This window comes from Pelobates fuscus, chromosome 6 (genome assembly GCF_036172605.1).
Source record: "Pelobates fuscus isolate aPelFus1 chromosome 6, aPelFus1.pri, whole genome shotgun sequence".
Taxonomy (NCBI): Eukaryota; Metazoa; Chordata; class Amphibia; order Anura; family Pelobatidae; genus Pelobates; species Pelobates fuscus.
In genome coordinates, this window is record NC_086322.1 from 283,348,994 (window position 1) to 283,365,050 (window position 16,057).

At 42.4% G+C, this 16,057-nt stretch overlaps 1 protein-coding gene across 2 annotated transcripts; it reads left to right on the forward strand.

Annotated features, from left to right (window-relative positions):
- Nucleotides 1-122: 122 nt before the first annotated feature.
- CCDC103 (coiled-coil domain containing 103) lies at nt 123-15,805 on the forward strand. Of its 2 annotated transcripts, XM_063425552.1 has the most exons (4): nt 123-142; nt 3,933-4,087; nt 4,286-4,418; nt 14,915-15,805. In XM_063425552.1, exons 2-4 carry the CDS (start codon nt 3,945-3,947, stop codon nt 15,317-15,319), a joined length of 681 nt encoding a protein of 226 aa, XP_063281622.1. In that variant the 5' UTR covers nt 123-142; nt 3,933-3,944; the 3' UTR covers nt 15,320-15,805. The 2 variants fall into 2 exon arrangements, with proteins under 2 accessions (XP_063281622.1, XP_063281621.1); XM_063425551.1 differs by lacking the exon at nt 123-142 and having other exon boundaries at nt 3,892-4,087.
- The last annotated feature ends 252 nt before the right edge of the window (nt 15,806-16,057 follow it).

The following is a 16,057-nucleotide window of genomic DNA, read 5'->3' on the forward strand; positions in this document are numbered from 1 at the left end:
TTGCAGGAAGCGCCAGCGATTGGCAGAGTTTTTTTTGACGCGCACACATGCTTGATTCTGATTGGCTGACAAGTGTATTCGTTTAAAGGAGGGAGGTCGGATCAGGGTTTCTATGACAACCAAGAAGCTGAGCATAGAGTTGGTTTGTAAGATGCCTGTGTTGTTATTATCATCAAACTTTATTAATATTATTGTTGATTTTATTGTAACTTTTAATATTATGATTATATTTTGCAGGCTGGCAGCCACCATGCAGTTATTATTATTATTATTATTATTATTATTATTATTATTATTATTTATATAGCGCCATCAGATTCTGTAGTGCTGTACAATGGTTAATTTAAAATTTGTTTAAAGACCTGTTTAACATATATTTGTTACATATGGGATATTATTATTATTATGATTATTATTATTATCGCCATTTATATAGCGCCAACAGATTCCGTAGCGCTTTACCATATTATGAGGGGGGGGGGGGGGGATTTACCTATAAATAGGACAATTACAAGAAAACTTACAGGAACGATCGGTTGAAGAGGACCCTGCTCAATAAAGCTTACAGTCTATGGGATATAAACATAATATATAATATTCTGAGCAGAGACGGTTTCAAGTTTAATGTATAACTTAGTGTTTTGGAGAATGTCTATGGGTCTCCAAAGAAATAAGTCGCATGAGAGTGCTGAGGACGGACAACAGCTCAATTAGCCTGCCCTTCGGTGGATACCCGCTCAGTTATGTCTATGGGTCTATTTTAATACTATTGGTACTGATATAATAATTGGTAAATAAGTTTTGTCTATCCAATAGACTGTAAGCTCGTTTGAGCAGAATCCTCTTCAACCTAGCGTTCCTGTAAGTTTTCTTGTAGTTATCCTATTTATAGTTAAATACAGAGAGAATTTTTTTGGAATGCAAAGTGAATTTTAAATTTACGTTAAAGGACCACTATAGGAACACAGACCACTTCAGCTCAATGAAGTGGTCTGGGTGCCAGGTCCCTCTAGTTTTAACCCTGCAGCTGAAAACATAGCAGTTTCTCTGAACTGTTTGCATTGCAGGGTTAATCCAGCCTCAAGTGGCTGTCTCACTGACAGCCACTAGAGGCCGCTTCCGCAAATCTCAGAGTGAAAATCGCATTGAACTCACGCAGCTTGAGTTCAGATCCCCATAGGAAAGTATTAAGTAATGCTTTCCTATTGGCGGTTTGAATGCGTGCGCAGCTCCGGGCGCGCATGCGCATTCGACTCCACTATGGAGCTGATGTCGACTGGGGAGGAGAGGTCACCAGCGCCGAGGGAGCTCGGTGCTGGATTAAGGTAAGTGGCTGAAGAGGTTTAGGGAGGGGGTACCTAATAACCTTATAGTGCCAGGAAAACAAGTTTGTTTTCTTGGCACTATAGTGCTCCTTTAAGAATAGCCAAACTGGAAGCATAGCTGATTTGTAGAATTTTTGCAGTTCAGCTATTTTGCACGTAAGTTTGGCCAGATAATTCTAACATTAGTATATAACGCTGACAGAATTATTTACCGGATATGCCAAGTCACATGTTCTTGTGGCGCACTTTTTTCCGCTGGTTCTCCCAATCATCTGACAGAACAGCTGTCATTCATTGAGGAAAAGCATAGCACTTTTTCATGAGTTTCATCAGAGGCGTTAAAACCCACTCGAGCACTTTGCAGTGCACACCACGTCATCCTGACATCACAACCGCTACAGTCTGCTGTACCCAGTCCAGGTTACCCGTAATGGGGCAGACCGTTTAGCAACCGTTTACCCCCTTACCTGAATCCTCACCAAGCTCCAATGCTCCATGGTGGTCTGGTGATGACCCTTTATGGGCAAGCACATCTGATGCTGATTGTGTCACTGACACGACTGTGTACTGGTTCCACTCTTTCCCCTTATCAGACCTGCTAAAGTTGACAGGTCTGTTTCACTACAGAGCAAATTGTCGGCAATTCAAAATATATAAAAATAGCCTAACTGCAAACATAGCTAACTAACACTGCACATACAAAGTTTAACCCTTTTGCTGCTGTAGATTTAAGTCCAGCTCCGGCAGCATCATAAGAGTGTCCTCAGCCAGACTGGAACTAGAGGTCTAGGCTGACTAATGTTAATCTGTGCTGACATTCTCAGCCAATGAATGGTGATGTCCACTGCTTCTGCAGCTCTGGTGCACATCACCAGACCACCATGGAGCATTTTGACCTACATTTTGTAATTTGATTTCCATTCACTTTTATTCACTAAAATCAAATTACTGTTGGAAATAAAAATACATTTAAACATTTTAGGCTAAAGGATCTTACGTGAAATAATTCTCCAACTTCACTATGGTTACAGCTTGACTATTTTAGACATTTCAGTTTCCAATTCAATTCCAATTCCAATTTGCTGTTTAACGAATACATTCTTTAATGTTGTTTTTAATAAAGTGTGAAATGTCAGGAATTCAAAGTAAATTTCACGTGTTTGGCCAAAAAAAGAACTGAAAACATAACCAACTTGGAGAATCTTTTCAGTTTAGTTTTTGTGATCTAAAAAATGACAATAGGGTTTATTCACTAAACACTGAATTATATATAACTGGAAAATACAACACATAAAAAACCCAACCAACTCTGCTATTCTTATAGTTTTGCTATTTAAACCTGGAATTAGTAAGTTTAATCAACTTCGGTTTGCTGTTTTGTGTTGACAGGTACAAGATAAGCAACATTGTAGTGGTTATGGTGCAAGAAGTTCCCTGCTGCCATCACTGTGTAAGCGGTTAAACTGTTTTTGAGAATTTTGATTCTTACTGATTCTATCAGGCACCGACCTTCCAGTCTGTGCTGATGTGCTAAAACGTAAACTTTAAACTTCTGCATTAGCAAATCAAGTTTGGACATTTTTCATTGACTGAGAGTGTCCACTGATGCATTAGAGTGGCTCCCTATACGCTTGACTAAGAATGTGGATTTGACCCAAAAAAAAAAAAATGTCTCTCCCCGGCACCTGAAGCCTGCCTGTTCTTCAGCTGCTTTCAAACTGCACTTTTACATAGCAACATAGAATGTGATGGCAGATAAGAACCATTCGGCCCATCTAGTCTGCCCACTTTACCAAGTGTGAATCTGTGCACCCATTACATGAGTGCTAGGCTTAGAGTACTGGGGAAAGTTGTAATAATTTAATAGTCCTTGGTTTCTTCAGTCAGATATTTTGATGCGTTCTCATCTTGTACATATTGCGTTTATAGGGACACTACACTCACCCAGACAACTTAATCTCATTGAAGTGGTCTGGGTGCAGTGTTCCTGTAACCTTAACCCTGCAATCTAAAACAGTGCTGTTTCAGATAAACTGCAATGTTTACATTGCAGGATTAAGACTGCCTCTAGTGGTTGTCTCCCAGACAGCTACAAGAGGCGCTTCCTTGATTTTCACAGAGCTTAGCTTCATGAAACAATGCTGGACGTCCTTGCGCTTTGCATGAGGACGTCGAATGTCTTCAAATCCTCCATAGGAAAGCATTGAAGAACCTAATCCGCGCGCGGTGCTCGCTGCACGTGCCGATTAGGTTCTTCCTCGACATTCATGTTGTAGGAGACAGAGCCAGCACCAAGGGCCTTCTGTGCTGTAATCGGGTAAGTGTTTGTTTAAAAGGTTTTTAACCCTTTAATTGCCATGAGGGGGTTACGAGGGAGGGGTTAGAGGGATTGTATTCCTAGCACTATAGTGTTCCTTTAATAATGAACTCACCACTTAGATGCTTCCATGTTAAAAAGACCAAGGTTGGCAAACTAATCATAAAGATGTTACAATAATTTCATTTGTAGTCTGTTAAAGCAAATATTCTACAAAATCCATTCAAATTACAATTGTGCTAATTTCTGTCTAAATGGAATACCTATCCCTTTTTCTTTTACCTGTTGAGGTCTGCACTGCAATGAGTGACCCACAATCGATTGATTTCCGGGAGTTGGAGAAAGAACTTGCTATAGCAGTTGCGGCTGATCAAAAGTATAAAAGAGAAAATGATGCCAAGTTCCGGGCTATACATCAAAAAGTGTCATCTTATGAAGAGTTCAGGTAAAAAAGAGGTTGTGAAAAGTATCTATGTCTTTGGAAAGTGGGCTATCAAAATATAACATAGCATTCACTTACTTATATTGATTGAACTTCCATGGGTAGATCTGATTCCTACTATCGTTTTTAGGCTATTTGAAACAAGTCCTAAAACACACTTATTTGGTTAATGAATACTTTCCTCATCTTTATTCAACACAGGGATATTGTTCTGGCCTCTCACCTCAAACCATTGGAGAGGAAGGATAAGATTGGAACAGAGAGGAAGCAGCCTTGGAACCCAGCCTCCACGACAAAGGATCGGACAGAAGAGTCCACTTGTACTTTATTACAGGTGAGGAGAGGAGACTGACAGGGGAAGAAAATACTATGCCTGCCATGTGCATTTATTGCACTCTTCCTTAAACTAATCAATTTGTCCTGCATAGAATCCCATTTGATTAGTTTTTAGACTGATCGATCATTTTTACTAAACGAGAGGGGTTCTGTGCCATGCAAATCAATTTGTTGCCAAACAAATCAATTAGTTTAGGGAAGAGAGCAACAAGACCAGACCGCTGGTTGAGTATGCTGCAGTCAGCTAAGGGATCGTCCGACTCCTTTGGACTGCTTGGGTACGCCTCTTGTAGGCCTTGGGTCTATCCCCGGGAAAAAGTCGCCGATCTGTCGTTTATCCTAATGGTTGTTGCCACAGTAGTAGTCCCCCGTCTCTGGGGCTTGTGGGCAGGCTATATTTTGAATATTGAATTTGATGAAGGAATCAGGGCAAAGAGCATCTTACACAATGAAATATGAAAGGGGTAGAGAGATGGCTCTGGTGCTAGGATGTGTCCTTTTAATAATATGCTGTACATGAAGCCTGTATAGTGCATTAATTTAAAATCACTATACACTGATCAGCCACAACATTAAAACCACCTGCCTAATATCGTGTACGTCCCCCTCCTGCTGCAAAACCAGTTCTGATGCATTGAGGCATGGACTCCACAAGACCTCTGAATGTGTCATGTGGTATCTGACACCAAAATATTAGCAGCAGATCCTTTAAGTCATGCAGGTTGACAGGGGGGGCCTTTATGGATTGGATTTGTTGTTCCACCACATTCCAAGAATGCTCAATTGTATTGAGAACTGGGGAATTTGAAAGCAAAGAAAAAAACTTCAACTCTTTGTCATGTTCCTCAAAACCTTCTTGAACAACTTTTGCTGTGTGGCAGGGTGCCTTATCCTGCTATAAGACGCCACCATTGCCATGCAGGGGTGTATGTGGTTTGCAACAATCTTTAGGTAGGTGGTACATGTCAAAGAAACATCCACTTGAATGCCAGTAACTAAGGATAACACTGCATCCGCTGGCCTGCCTTCTTCCCACAGTGCATCTTGCTGCCATCTCTTTCCCAAACATCATAATCGATGCACACACAACGGGCCATTCACCTGATGTGATTCATCAGACCAGTAAATGTGATGCAGCATACCAGACAACCTTCTTCCATTGCTGCATGGTCCAGTTCTGATGCTCACGTTTCCATTGAAGGCACTTTCGGCTAAGGACATGGGTCATCATGGCCACTCTGACCAGTCTCTGGCTACACAGACCACTATGCAGCAAACTGCGATGCATTGTGTTTTCTGACACCTTTCTATCACGGCAACCATTATTTTTTTTCTGCAATTTGAGCTACAGTAGCTCTTCTGTTTGATCGGACCCGATTGGCTAGCCTTCGCTCCCCATGTCCATCAGTGAGCGTTGGGCACCCATGACCCTGACACTGGTTCACTAGTTGTCCTTCGTTGCACCACTTTTGGCACGTACTAACCAATGCATACCAGAAACATCCCACAACACTTTGCGATTTTGAAGATGCTCTGACCCAGTAGTCTAGCCATCACTTTTGGGCCCTTGCCAAAGTCACTCAGATCTTTTCGCTTGCCAATTTTTCCTGCTTTCAACACCTGAAATTCAAGAACTGACTGTTCACTTGCTACCGAATATATCCCAACCCTTAACAGGTGCCCTTTTAAAAGTATATACAGTGTTTTTCACTTTACCTGTCAATGGTTTTAATGTTGCGGTTGATCAGTGTATGTTGGTAATTCTTTTACCTAATTGTGATATTACCTGGGATTTGTGTCCTGCAGCTGACATTTTTCTGTCTATTGGATCTTTGGGAGGTTGTGTTCACTCCTGCACCACTACCAACACTGTTAATCGTGGTTCAACAGACAGTGATCCAATCTAGTTCACTTATTTAAATCCCATCTTACTGTTGTACTGTGCCCTCGCCCTTTTGATGTACCTTTTTGGCCAAATAATTCATGAATTCTTCTGTATTTTGTCATTTTATTTTAGTTTTGACCCAGCTTGTCTTCGTGTTTGCAATCCTCTGCTCGACTCAACTTGGCTACTTTTAATTGTTCTTTTCTAGTTCCCGTAGACTTAAAGGGACACTATAGTCACCTGAACAACTTTAGCTTAATGAACCAGTTTTGGTGTATAGAACATGCCCCTACAGCCTCACTGCTCAATCCTCTGCCATTTAGGAGTTAAATCCCTTTGTTTATGAACCCTAGTCACACCTCCCTGCATGTGACTTGCACAGCCTTCCATAAACACTTCCTGTAAAGAGAGCCCTATTTAGGCTTTCTTTATTGCAAGTTCTGTTTAATTAAGATTTTCTTATCCCCTGCTATGTTAATAGCTTGCTAGACCCTGCAAGAGCCTCCTATATGTGATTAAAGTTCAATTTAGAGATTGAGATACAATTATTTAAGGTAAATTACATCTGTATGAAAGTGAAACCAGTTTTTTTTTCATGCAGGCTCTGTCAATCATAGCCAGGGGAGGTGTGGCTAGGGCTGCATAAACAGAAACAAAGTGATTTAACTCCTAAAGGACAATGAATTGAGCAGTAAAATTGCAGGGGAATGATCTATACACTAAAACTGCTTTATTTAGCTAAAGTAATTTAGGTGACTATAGTGTTCCTTTAAGTTGTCTGCGACTACAATTCCTTTACTTCTAAGCCCGACCATTCTAAGGCCTATAATATTCCATATCGTTTCTTTTATTTGTTTTTAATATTTATGCATACCATCCTTGTAAACTCTAGAGATTACTGACAAATACTACCATATATTTATTCTTTGAAAAATTAGAGTAAAACTGTTTGTTTGTGTTTTATAGCATCCATTTGTTTCGGATGTTAATCAGACGAAGACAATCATGTAAAGATTGCTTCAAATAATGTCTAGTAAACCCCTCACTGCCAGGAGATTTAATTAAATCTCAATGTGTCCAGAGTCCTCCCACTCTTTCTCTTAAGCAAAGAACCAGCAAACATTATTAAAGTCCTAATTAAGAAGAAAAAATATTTTTTTTTGTTTGAAGCTAAACACAGATCCTTGTTTTTCGATTCTCTTTATCTGTTTTGTAGAATTCACTCTACATACTCTGCATAATGTATTCTGTCAAGCTTATCGTCTGTTGTTTTTTTGTAATAAAGTGTAAATTTTAAATTCTCAGCCTAAACTGTCTTGTGCTTCACATATAGATTCGGTCTCCAAGAGCCTCTGAATCTGTAATTAATCATAGTGTGTGCTTTTGTGAAATCCAATTTATCTTATAGACTAGTGTAAAACCAATTTTCTGATCAAGCTGTATGAACTGATGGACAGGAAAAAAGAACATTTGCATTTGTTCAGCCAGTGTAGAGTTTCTGGAGAATATGTTAAGATTTTTTTTTTCCTCTGAGGAGAAAGAACAAAGACTTCAGACCACTGATCACCTTCACCTAACTGTCTTAGAGCTCAAAATCTTTACAGTGATGTCATCACATTCATAAGAGGATTGGGAATGATGTCATTTATCTCTAAGCTCGCCATGCACTTGATGTACTTCACACCACTGTGTTATTAACTATAAAGTGGCAAGTATACCTGTTACCACCATATAAATAAGCATTGAATGTATGTATACCTACTACATTTACTATACCCCTCTTCTAGTATGATTTTAAAGGGACACTATGGTCACCCAGACCACTTTAGCTAAATTAAGTGGTCTGGGTGCAGTGTCCCTATTGCACCAGAGGAACTGCAATGTGTACATTGCAGCACGAAGTCAGCCTCTAGTGACTGCCTACCAGACAGCCACAGGGGGCGCTTCCTGGATCCAAACGTACCTTTGGTATGGTATCTGGGCTGAACTTTCTCATGCTCTGCATTAGCTCTTGCTCGTCGCGGGACCTCGAAGAGGGCGGAGCGTCGACCCAGTACCAAGGGACATTGCCGCTGGGCTAAGGTAAGTAAATAAAGGGTTTTTAACTCTTTATTCATGGGAGGGGGAGCGATAGTGCCAGGAATACAGCATTGTATTCCTGGCACTCCAGTATCTCTTTAACCAATAAAATGTCAAATATGCTTGTTAATGCTTTATGGTACGTAGATACACTGTACATTATTTATTTATTTATTTATTTATTTATAAAATATTTTACCAGGAAAGATACATTGAGATTTCTTTCGTTTTCAAGTATGTCCTTGGTCCACAAATCATTGCATTGATACAGTTAGGGTACAATAAAATACAAAAACAATATTAATACTCAATATACACAAAATTTAACATAGAATAGGTAGGAAATATATAATCACCCGTGACATGTGCATTCTGTTTTGAGGTATGTAGAGAGGGATCTCTTAAAGGACTTTAGGCTTGGGGAAGATTTTAAATTGTGCAGGAGGTCGTTCCACAATTGCGGAGCTCTGTAGGAGGAGGTGGATTGGGCTGCTTCCTTTTTGTATTGATGCAGACTAAATAAAGTGTTGGTACTGGATCGGAGGTCATAGGAGATGGGAACAGCCGGGGAGAGCATTTTGCTCAGGTAGGGTGGGAGTTTCCCAGAAAAGCTCTTAAATACAAGGCTGGAAAGATGAAGGGTGCGTCTGGATTCCAGCGACAGCCAGTTTAGTTCTTTTAACATGTCACAATGGTGGGTCCTGTAATTACATTGTAGCACAAATCGGCAGAACGAGTCATACAATGTATTGAGTTTCTTAATGTGGGATTGCGGTGCAGATGCATATACTACATCCCCATAATCAATGATTGGCATCAGAATTTGCTGTACAATCTTTTCCTTTACTGTTGGGCTTAGGCAGGATTTGTTTCGGTACAGGGCACCTAGTTTTGGATACAGTTTAAATGCAAGTTTTTCTATGTGGAGGCTAAATGATAGATTGGGGTCTAACAACATACCCAAGTATTTAAAAGAGTGGACTGCGTTCAGTGTGCTATTTGATTTTGTTTTGATGGATAGGTGGAAAATTGTGTCATTTATTGTATCCGCTACTGTAATGCAACATTTAAAGTGCTAAGTACGCCTCTTACAGGGACACTGCAGACTTCTAAAGAAAAGCTTTTTGTGTGCCATCTTCATTTCATTTTATAAATTTACACTTTTACCAATTAACCTGGTTACACCCCCTGAATTTCAAGTAGACAGTGAGCCCTCTTACTCCATGATTGTTTAGCTCAGAGCTAAACTTCAGAGGCAGAAATTGCCCAGAGCACCTGACTTGCAAAGACTTCTCATCGAGCTGCATTTGGAAGTCTGTGATCAGGGGCGGGCTGGGCCGGGGGGCAGGGAGGCAATTGCCCCCCAGGCCGCCCGAAATTCTTTTAGGACCGGCCGCGGTGGGACGGCCCTTTAAATGCTGCAGCCGCCGAGCGCTCTGTAAAGAGCGCTCAGGCGGCTGCAGCAGCTTCCCTCCCTCCCCTGTAGCGTGGCCGCCGAGCTGGTCTCCGGTCCGCGGTCCCGGCCGGAGTGATGGGAAGGTGCACACTGAGTGTGCACCTTCCTGTCAGTCCGGCCGGTTACAGGAAACAGAAACTCCTGTTCCGCGCGGAGTTTCTGTTTCCTGTAACCGGCCGGACTGACAGGAAGTGCACACTGAGCGTGCACTTTCCCATCACTCCGGCCGGGACCGCGGACAGGAAAGCAGCTCGGCCACGCTGCAGGGGAGGGGGAGGGGAATAAGAAGAGGGGAGAGGGGGAATAAGAAGAGGGGAGAGGGGGGAATAAGAAGAGGGGAGGGGGGGAATAAGAAGAGGGGAGAGGGGGGAATAAGAAGAGGGGAAATAAGAAGAGGGGAGAGAGGGGGGAATAAGAAGAGGGGAGAGAGGGGGGGAATAAGAAGAGGGGAGAGGGGGGCGGAATAAGAAGAGGGGAGAGGGGGGCGGAATAAGAAGAGGGGAGAGGGGGGCGGAATAAGAAGAGGGGAGAGGGGGGCGGAATAAGAAGAGGGGAGAGGGGGCCGGAATAAGAAGAGGGGAGGGGGGGGAATAAGAAGAGGGGAGGGGGGGAATAAGAAGAGGGGAGGGGGAGAGTAAGAAGAGGGGGAGGGGGAGAGTAAGAAGAGGGGGAGTAAGGAGAGGGAGGGGGAGTAAGAAGAGGAAAGGGATGGGGAGTAAGAAGGGGGGAGTAAGAAGAAGGGGTGGGGAGTAAGAAGCGCGGAGGGGGGAGTTAGAGGGGAGGTGGAGAGTGAGGTGGGGAGTAAGAAGAGGGGAGGGGGAGTAAGAGAGGAGGTGGGGGAATAAGAAGAGGGGGGAGTAAGAAGAGGGGAGGGGGAGTAAGAGGAGGGGAGGGGAGGGGGGAGTAAGAAGAAGAGGGGGAAGGGGAGTAAGAGGGGAGGTGGGGGAATAAGAAGAGGGGGGAGTAAGAAGAGGGGAGGGGGGAGAGTAAAAGGAGGGGAGGGGGAGTAAGAAGAAGAGGGGGAAGGGGAGTAAGAAGAGGGGGGTGAGGGAGAAGGGGGAGTAAGAAGGAGAAGGGGGAGTAAGAAGGAGAAGGGGGAGTAAGAAGAAGAAGGGGATAAGAAGAAGAAGGGGGGGTGTAAGAAGAAGGAGAAGGGGGAGTAAGAAGAAGGAGAAGGGGGAGTAAGAAGAAGGAGAAGGGGGAGTAAGAAGAAGAAGAAGAAGGGGATAAGAAGAAGAAGAGGGGGTGTAAGAAGAAGAAGAAGAAGTAGGAGGGTTAAGAAGCTCAAAGGGACAGCTCTATAGGACAGGGGGCAAGACAGGGAGCTCTTTCACACGATGCGCGTGCACACACATACACACACACAATGCATCCCTATACATACACAGAAACACACAATGCATCCCTATACATACACAGAAACACACAATGCATCCCTATACATACACAGAAACACACAATGCATCCCTATACATACACAGAAACACAACATGCTTACACACAGAGAAACACACAATGCATCCATTACACACACACACAATGCAACCCCCACACAAAGACAATGCATCCTTTGCACACATACACAGAAACAGAGAATTCAAACACACACACACTGCTTTTCTTACATACACACAGAAACACATCTCTTACACTCAATGCACACACATACAGACACACACCTTGCTTCCCTTATGCATACAAACACAGATTCACACAATGCATCCCTTACACACAACCAGAAACACATAATACATCCCTTATACACAAATACACACTGCTTCCACTACACACAAACACACTGCATCACCTGCACAAACTGGTATCCCTATAAACTACATACCATAAGCACACATATTAGATCCTCTACAATAACTCATAACACATCCCCTACACACTCCACTCCCTGTGAGCGAACTCATGGGTGGGTGGAACATATAAGTGGACTTATGAGTGGGCCTTATGGGCATACCCACCGTCAGGCCCTGGGGCCCAGACCTTGAGCTGTGTAAGAGGCCCCCAAAAGATGGAGCTGCTTCCAATTCTCCCAGAACATTGAATTTTGTGACCACAGTTGCAAACAGCCTCCAGAGATCCTGTTCTACACCAGACCAGTGGAGCCAAACTGCAGCTCATCATCATCCTCATCTAATTGTAAGTAGGCAATCTAGTATATTATTAGTGACACTAATCTATAATTTACCTCACATTAAAGGGACACTATAGCTTAATGAAGTGGTTGTGGTGTCTATAGCTGGTCCCTGCAGGCTTTTTAATGTAAACACACACTGTGTGCAGCACTGGCATTAGTTCATATGGCAGATCATATGGGTGGGGCATTGTGATGTCACATGGGGGGGCGGCAAATTTATATTTTGTCTAGGGCGGCAAAAATCCTTGCACCGGCTCTGATCCTGGGCAGGTGCACCAGTCTACTGGTGACCCACAGGAGGGGAGTTCACTGATTGCACTGCACTCTCCTCCTGCCCAGACCCGTCTTGACCGCAGTGCAAGTGCCCTCTGCCCTCTGCCCCTAATTTACAGTGGCTCACACTCACAACAAGCAGTGCCTGGAGCCCTTTGCAGAGACGGAAACAAAGCGGTTCTGCGGCAGCTGGCCGTCCTGCAAGCATTACATTAAACAGCTGTTCCCCATGCAGCCACTCTTCACTTCCTCCCAGCCTACAGAGCAGCGCATGGGGGAGAGAGAGGAGGAGGCATGATTTAATCTTACAATAAATCCTCTAAGCAAACCTTTATAAATTTGGGGGGATCAGCTCTGTTTCCACAGTTTATTGGTGTTTACTCTGATGTCTGTATTAATATTGAGGGATGTCTTAGTAGTAACGTCAGTGTGTGTCAGCAGGGCCAGCCGTTGGGGTGGGCAAGCTGTGCGGTCACGCAGGGTGCCATGACAACAGAGGCACCCGGCGGCCAACACAGCTTACAAGTTGGGTACACCAGCATATTTAATTTAAACGATTCGCTGGTGGTCCACTGGTGCGCACCAGCAGTAGGTGCAGTCAGATTATATCCTCTCCCTCGTGGTTCCAGCGCTCAGTTAGTGAGTCAGAGCACAGGCTCAGAGATTCTCAGCCTGTGCTCTGACAACATTGAAAGTCAGAGCCGTGAAGGAGCGGGTATGGCAAAGAGCTACTGATTAGCATAACATCGATATCCGTTATAAAACCAGGAAAAGGTGGGCATGGATGGTGAACTGATTTGGTGGCGCAATGGGCCACTTGACTGGTTTTGCCCCCAAGGCCTAAGGCTGCCAGCCCTCCCCTGTCTGTGATTGGACAGCCACAGAAAGTCTGGGTGGAGTTAGAATGGAAGGGCTTGCAAAGACTGCAGACAAGAGAACTGCTGTAGGTTTTGCAAACTGTTTTCAGTTATAAGCTCAATGAAAAATAAATAATTAAATGCATAATTTTATTTGGAGTATATCTACTAACCAGTGAAAAGTGGTATACATAAAACACTTTGTGTCCACTTGTTCCTTTCTATCTTTCAAGCATCTCTTCCTATCTGCAATCCTGCATCTAGTTTTTCAAACCCACTCCTCTTTTTTTTTTGTGAATTGCCAGAAGACAATTAAAAAATTATAAAAAATAAGAAGGCTTCTGTGATGCAAATCCTTCAAAGTACCGGTTTATTCAAGCAAACGGCAACATAGCTGGTGGCTCGGTAAATCTCATCACCTCCACTGCTTGATGAAGACCTCAGTGGAGGTGGAAACGTTGCTGGGCACATGATGGTCCAATAAACTGCTTTATATCTGAACACCGTGAGTGCCTAAGCGTTCTTTCTTGATATATAGCAAAATAACTTCTGACATAGAAACCTAGAATGTGACGGCAGATAAGAACCATTCGGCCCATCTAGTCTGCCCAGTTTTCGAAATACTTTTAATTAGTCCCTTATCTTAAGTCTAGGATAGCCTTATGCCTATCCCACACATGCTTAAACTCCCTCACTGTGTTAATCTCTACCACCATGTCATCAGTAAATGCCACTTCCTTTCAGCATGCAGTTGCCATTTTGGTACTTTTACTAGGCCCCACCTTTGAACTACCTCATAGAAACCTTTTACCATCAGGAGTTCCCCTTTGAAGTCTGTCACAGAACGTCTTTCCATAGTGATTTGTTTTACGATCAAGTTATTCTGTGCGAGTGATGGCACCACAAACATGTTCATTTGTGTGTACTGCACCCCAGCCTGTGTAATAACCGGTTGCACTGTAGAAATGTATAAAGTGAGTCAATTAAGATGTCTCATACCTCTTGGGTGCTAAAGTTATGAGTGTGCAATTATACACCTCTCCAATGAACCAGTTCAAATTATAATAGTTTTGTATTTTGCTAGTGATATATCCTCCGAATAAGTTTAAAGGACACTCCATTGTCCAAATAAAAAATATTTACTCCAAATTAAAACATGCATGCACTTAGTTATATATTTTTCTATTGGGGGTATATGTACAAACAGCTTGCATATGCTACCGTCTTTACATGCTTTCCCATTCTTCCCCAGCTTAGACTTTCTGTGGCTGTCTAATCACAGACTTCCCAATGCAGCTTAATGAGAAGTCTTTGCAAGGCAGGTGCTCTGGGCAGTTGCCCCATCTTGAGTTTAGCTTAAGTGAGCTAATCAAACCAGGTAGTAACAGGACAGGTTGTCTGATTGACAGCCAGGGATGTAACAAGGTTAATTTCTAAAAGTGCCAATTTCTAATGAAAACTGCACTTTTTGTAAAATGAAAATTTAAAATACATTTTGTGTTTCACCTTTAAGCAAGCCTAAGTGCTGCTTTAGGGGTCTGAGGTGTCTCCGCTGTAAAGCTGGTATTTTATTGAAAATGTATGCCACATGATAGCATTTAGAAAAATAAATAAATTCTGAATTTTTTTTTTCTTTAAATGTCTCATTAAACGAGGCATCTCGTTTATTTCAAAGACACTTACATTTAATTTTTTTTTTTTTTTTAAAAAGGCACAGTACACAGAGAACAAGAACAATTTTATTTATGTATACTATTTTTAATTTTTTTTTAAAATAGTCTTTTGTCTTTTTCAGGAGTCCCAATCAGAGCCCACAAATGCATTTGAATTTGCCCGTGAATGGCGCAGACTGGAAGTAGAGAAAAGGTACAACTTTCTCTTGCGACTCAAAGCTGACAGACTGACCCAGCTCTTTCATACAGAAGTATGCTCGGGGCTCCTAGGAGAGATCTTAACTGCTTTGGAGGAAAATGTCCAGTGCACTCACCAAGTGGAGGTGCTGAGAATACTACATAGCTTGGCTTACACTCAACGTTTCAACCTCAATCTTGTCTTCCTCAGTGGGGCGGAGGTGGAGAGCTGCAAAAACCTCTTTGTAAAGCTACAGACGTTTAACACAATGGAAGAAAATATAGACACAGACTTTAAAAGAGAAGAAATGTTAACCACGCTAAAGGCCCTTTACAAAGTCAACCAGTGAAGGATCTTACTCTTATTTGGAATATATTTGCATTGACCTATTCCTCGTGTTGTGTTCATTGTTTGGGTTAATTGATACCTGCAATATCCCTGATTAATAGTCATGGTGAATTAATAATCGGTAGCTCCTCCTCTCACAGCTGAAAAGAGAGGCAACAGAACTAAAAAAAAGTAGTATACCTTCAGACAGTCTAGGGGGCTAGCTTCTCTACCACGAACGACACGACGAAGAAGAGTTCCAATGATCTAACGATACCATGGTTATTAATCAGGAAAAAAATATCTAAGAAGGTTGTCCAAAAATCAAAACCGGCCTTCGCATACACAAATCCCTGTGCAAGGAAAAGCCCACTGCTTACTCAGTGGGATATCTCCATCTGTCCAGGACAAGGAATGTAGTCCAGAGGATACTGGTCTGCAACCCCATGATAATCACAAGGACATCTTGGATAGCATCTACAATCCAGTATGTGGGAGAAAATGTATTCAAAATAACAAGAGTTATAAAATAAACAAGTTGAAATATCTGCATGTTTTGATTAATTGCAAGCCAAGCTGCTTGAATATCTTCTATACTTTTCAAAAACGAGTCAGTGGAATATAATGACATTGTAATTATAACTTTTTTTTTTTTATTACAAGTATTAGTTGTAATAACTTCCCCACTATTATTGGGGTAGGTAGGGCTATTTTATTTTAATGTGGGGTGACTAATGGCTTAGCCAACTGGCAAAGGAAA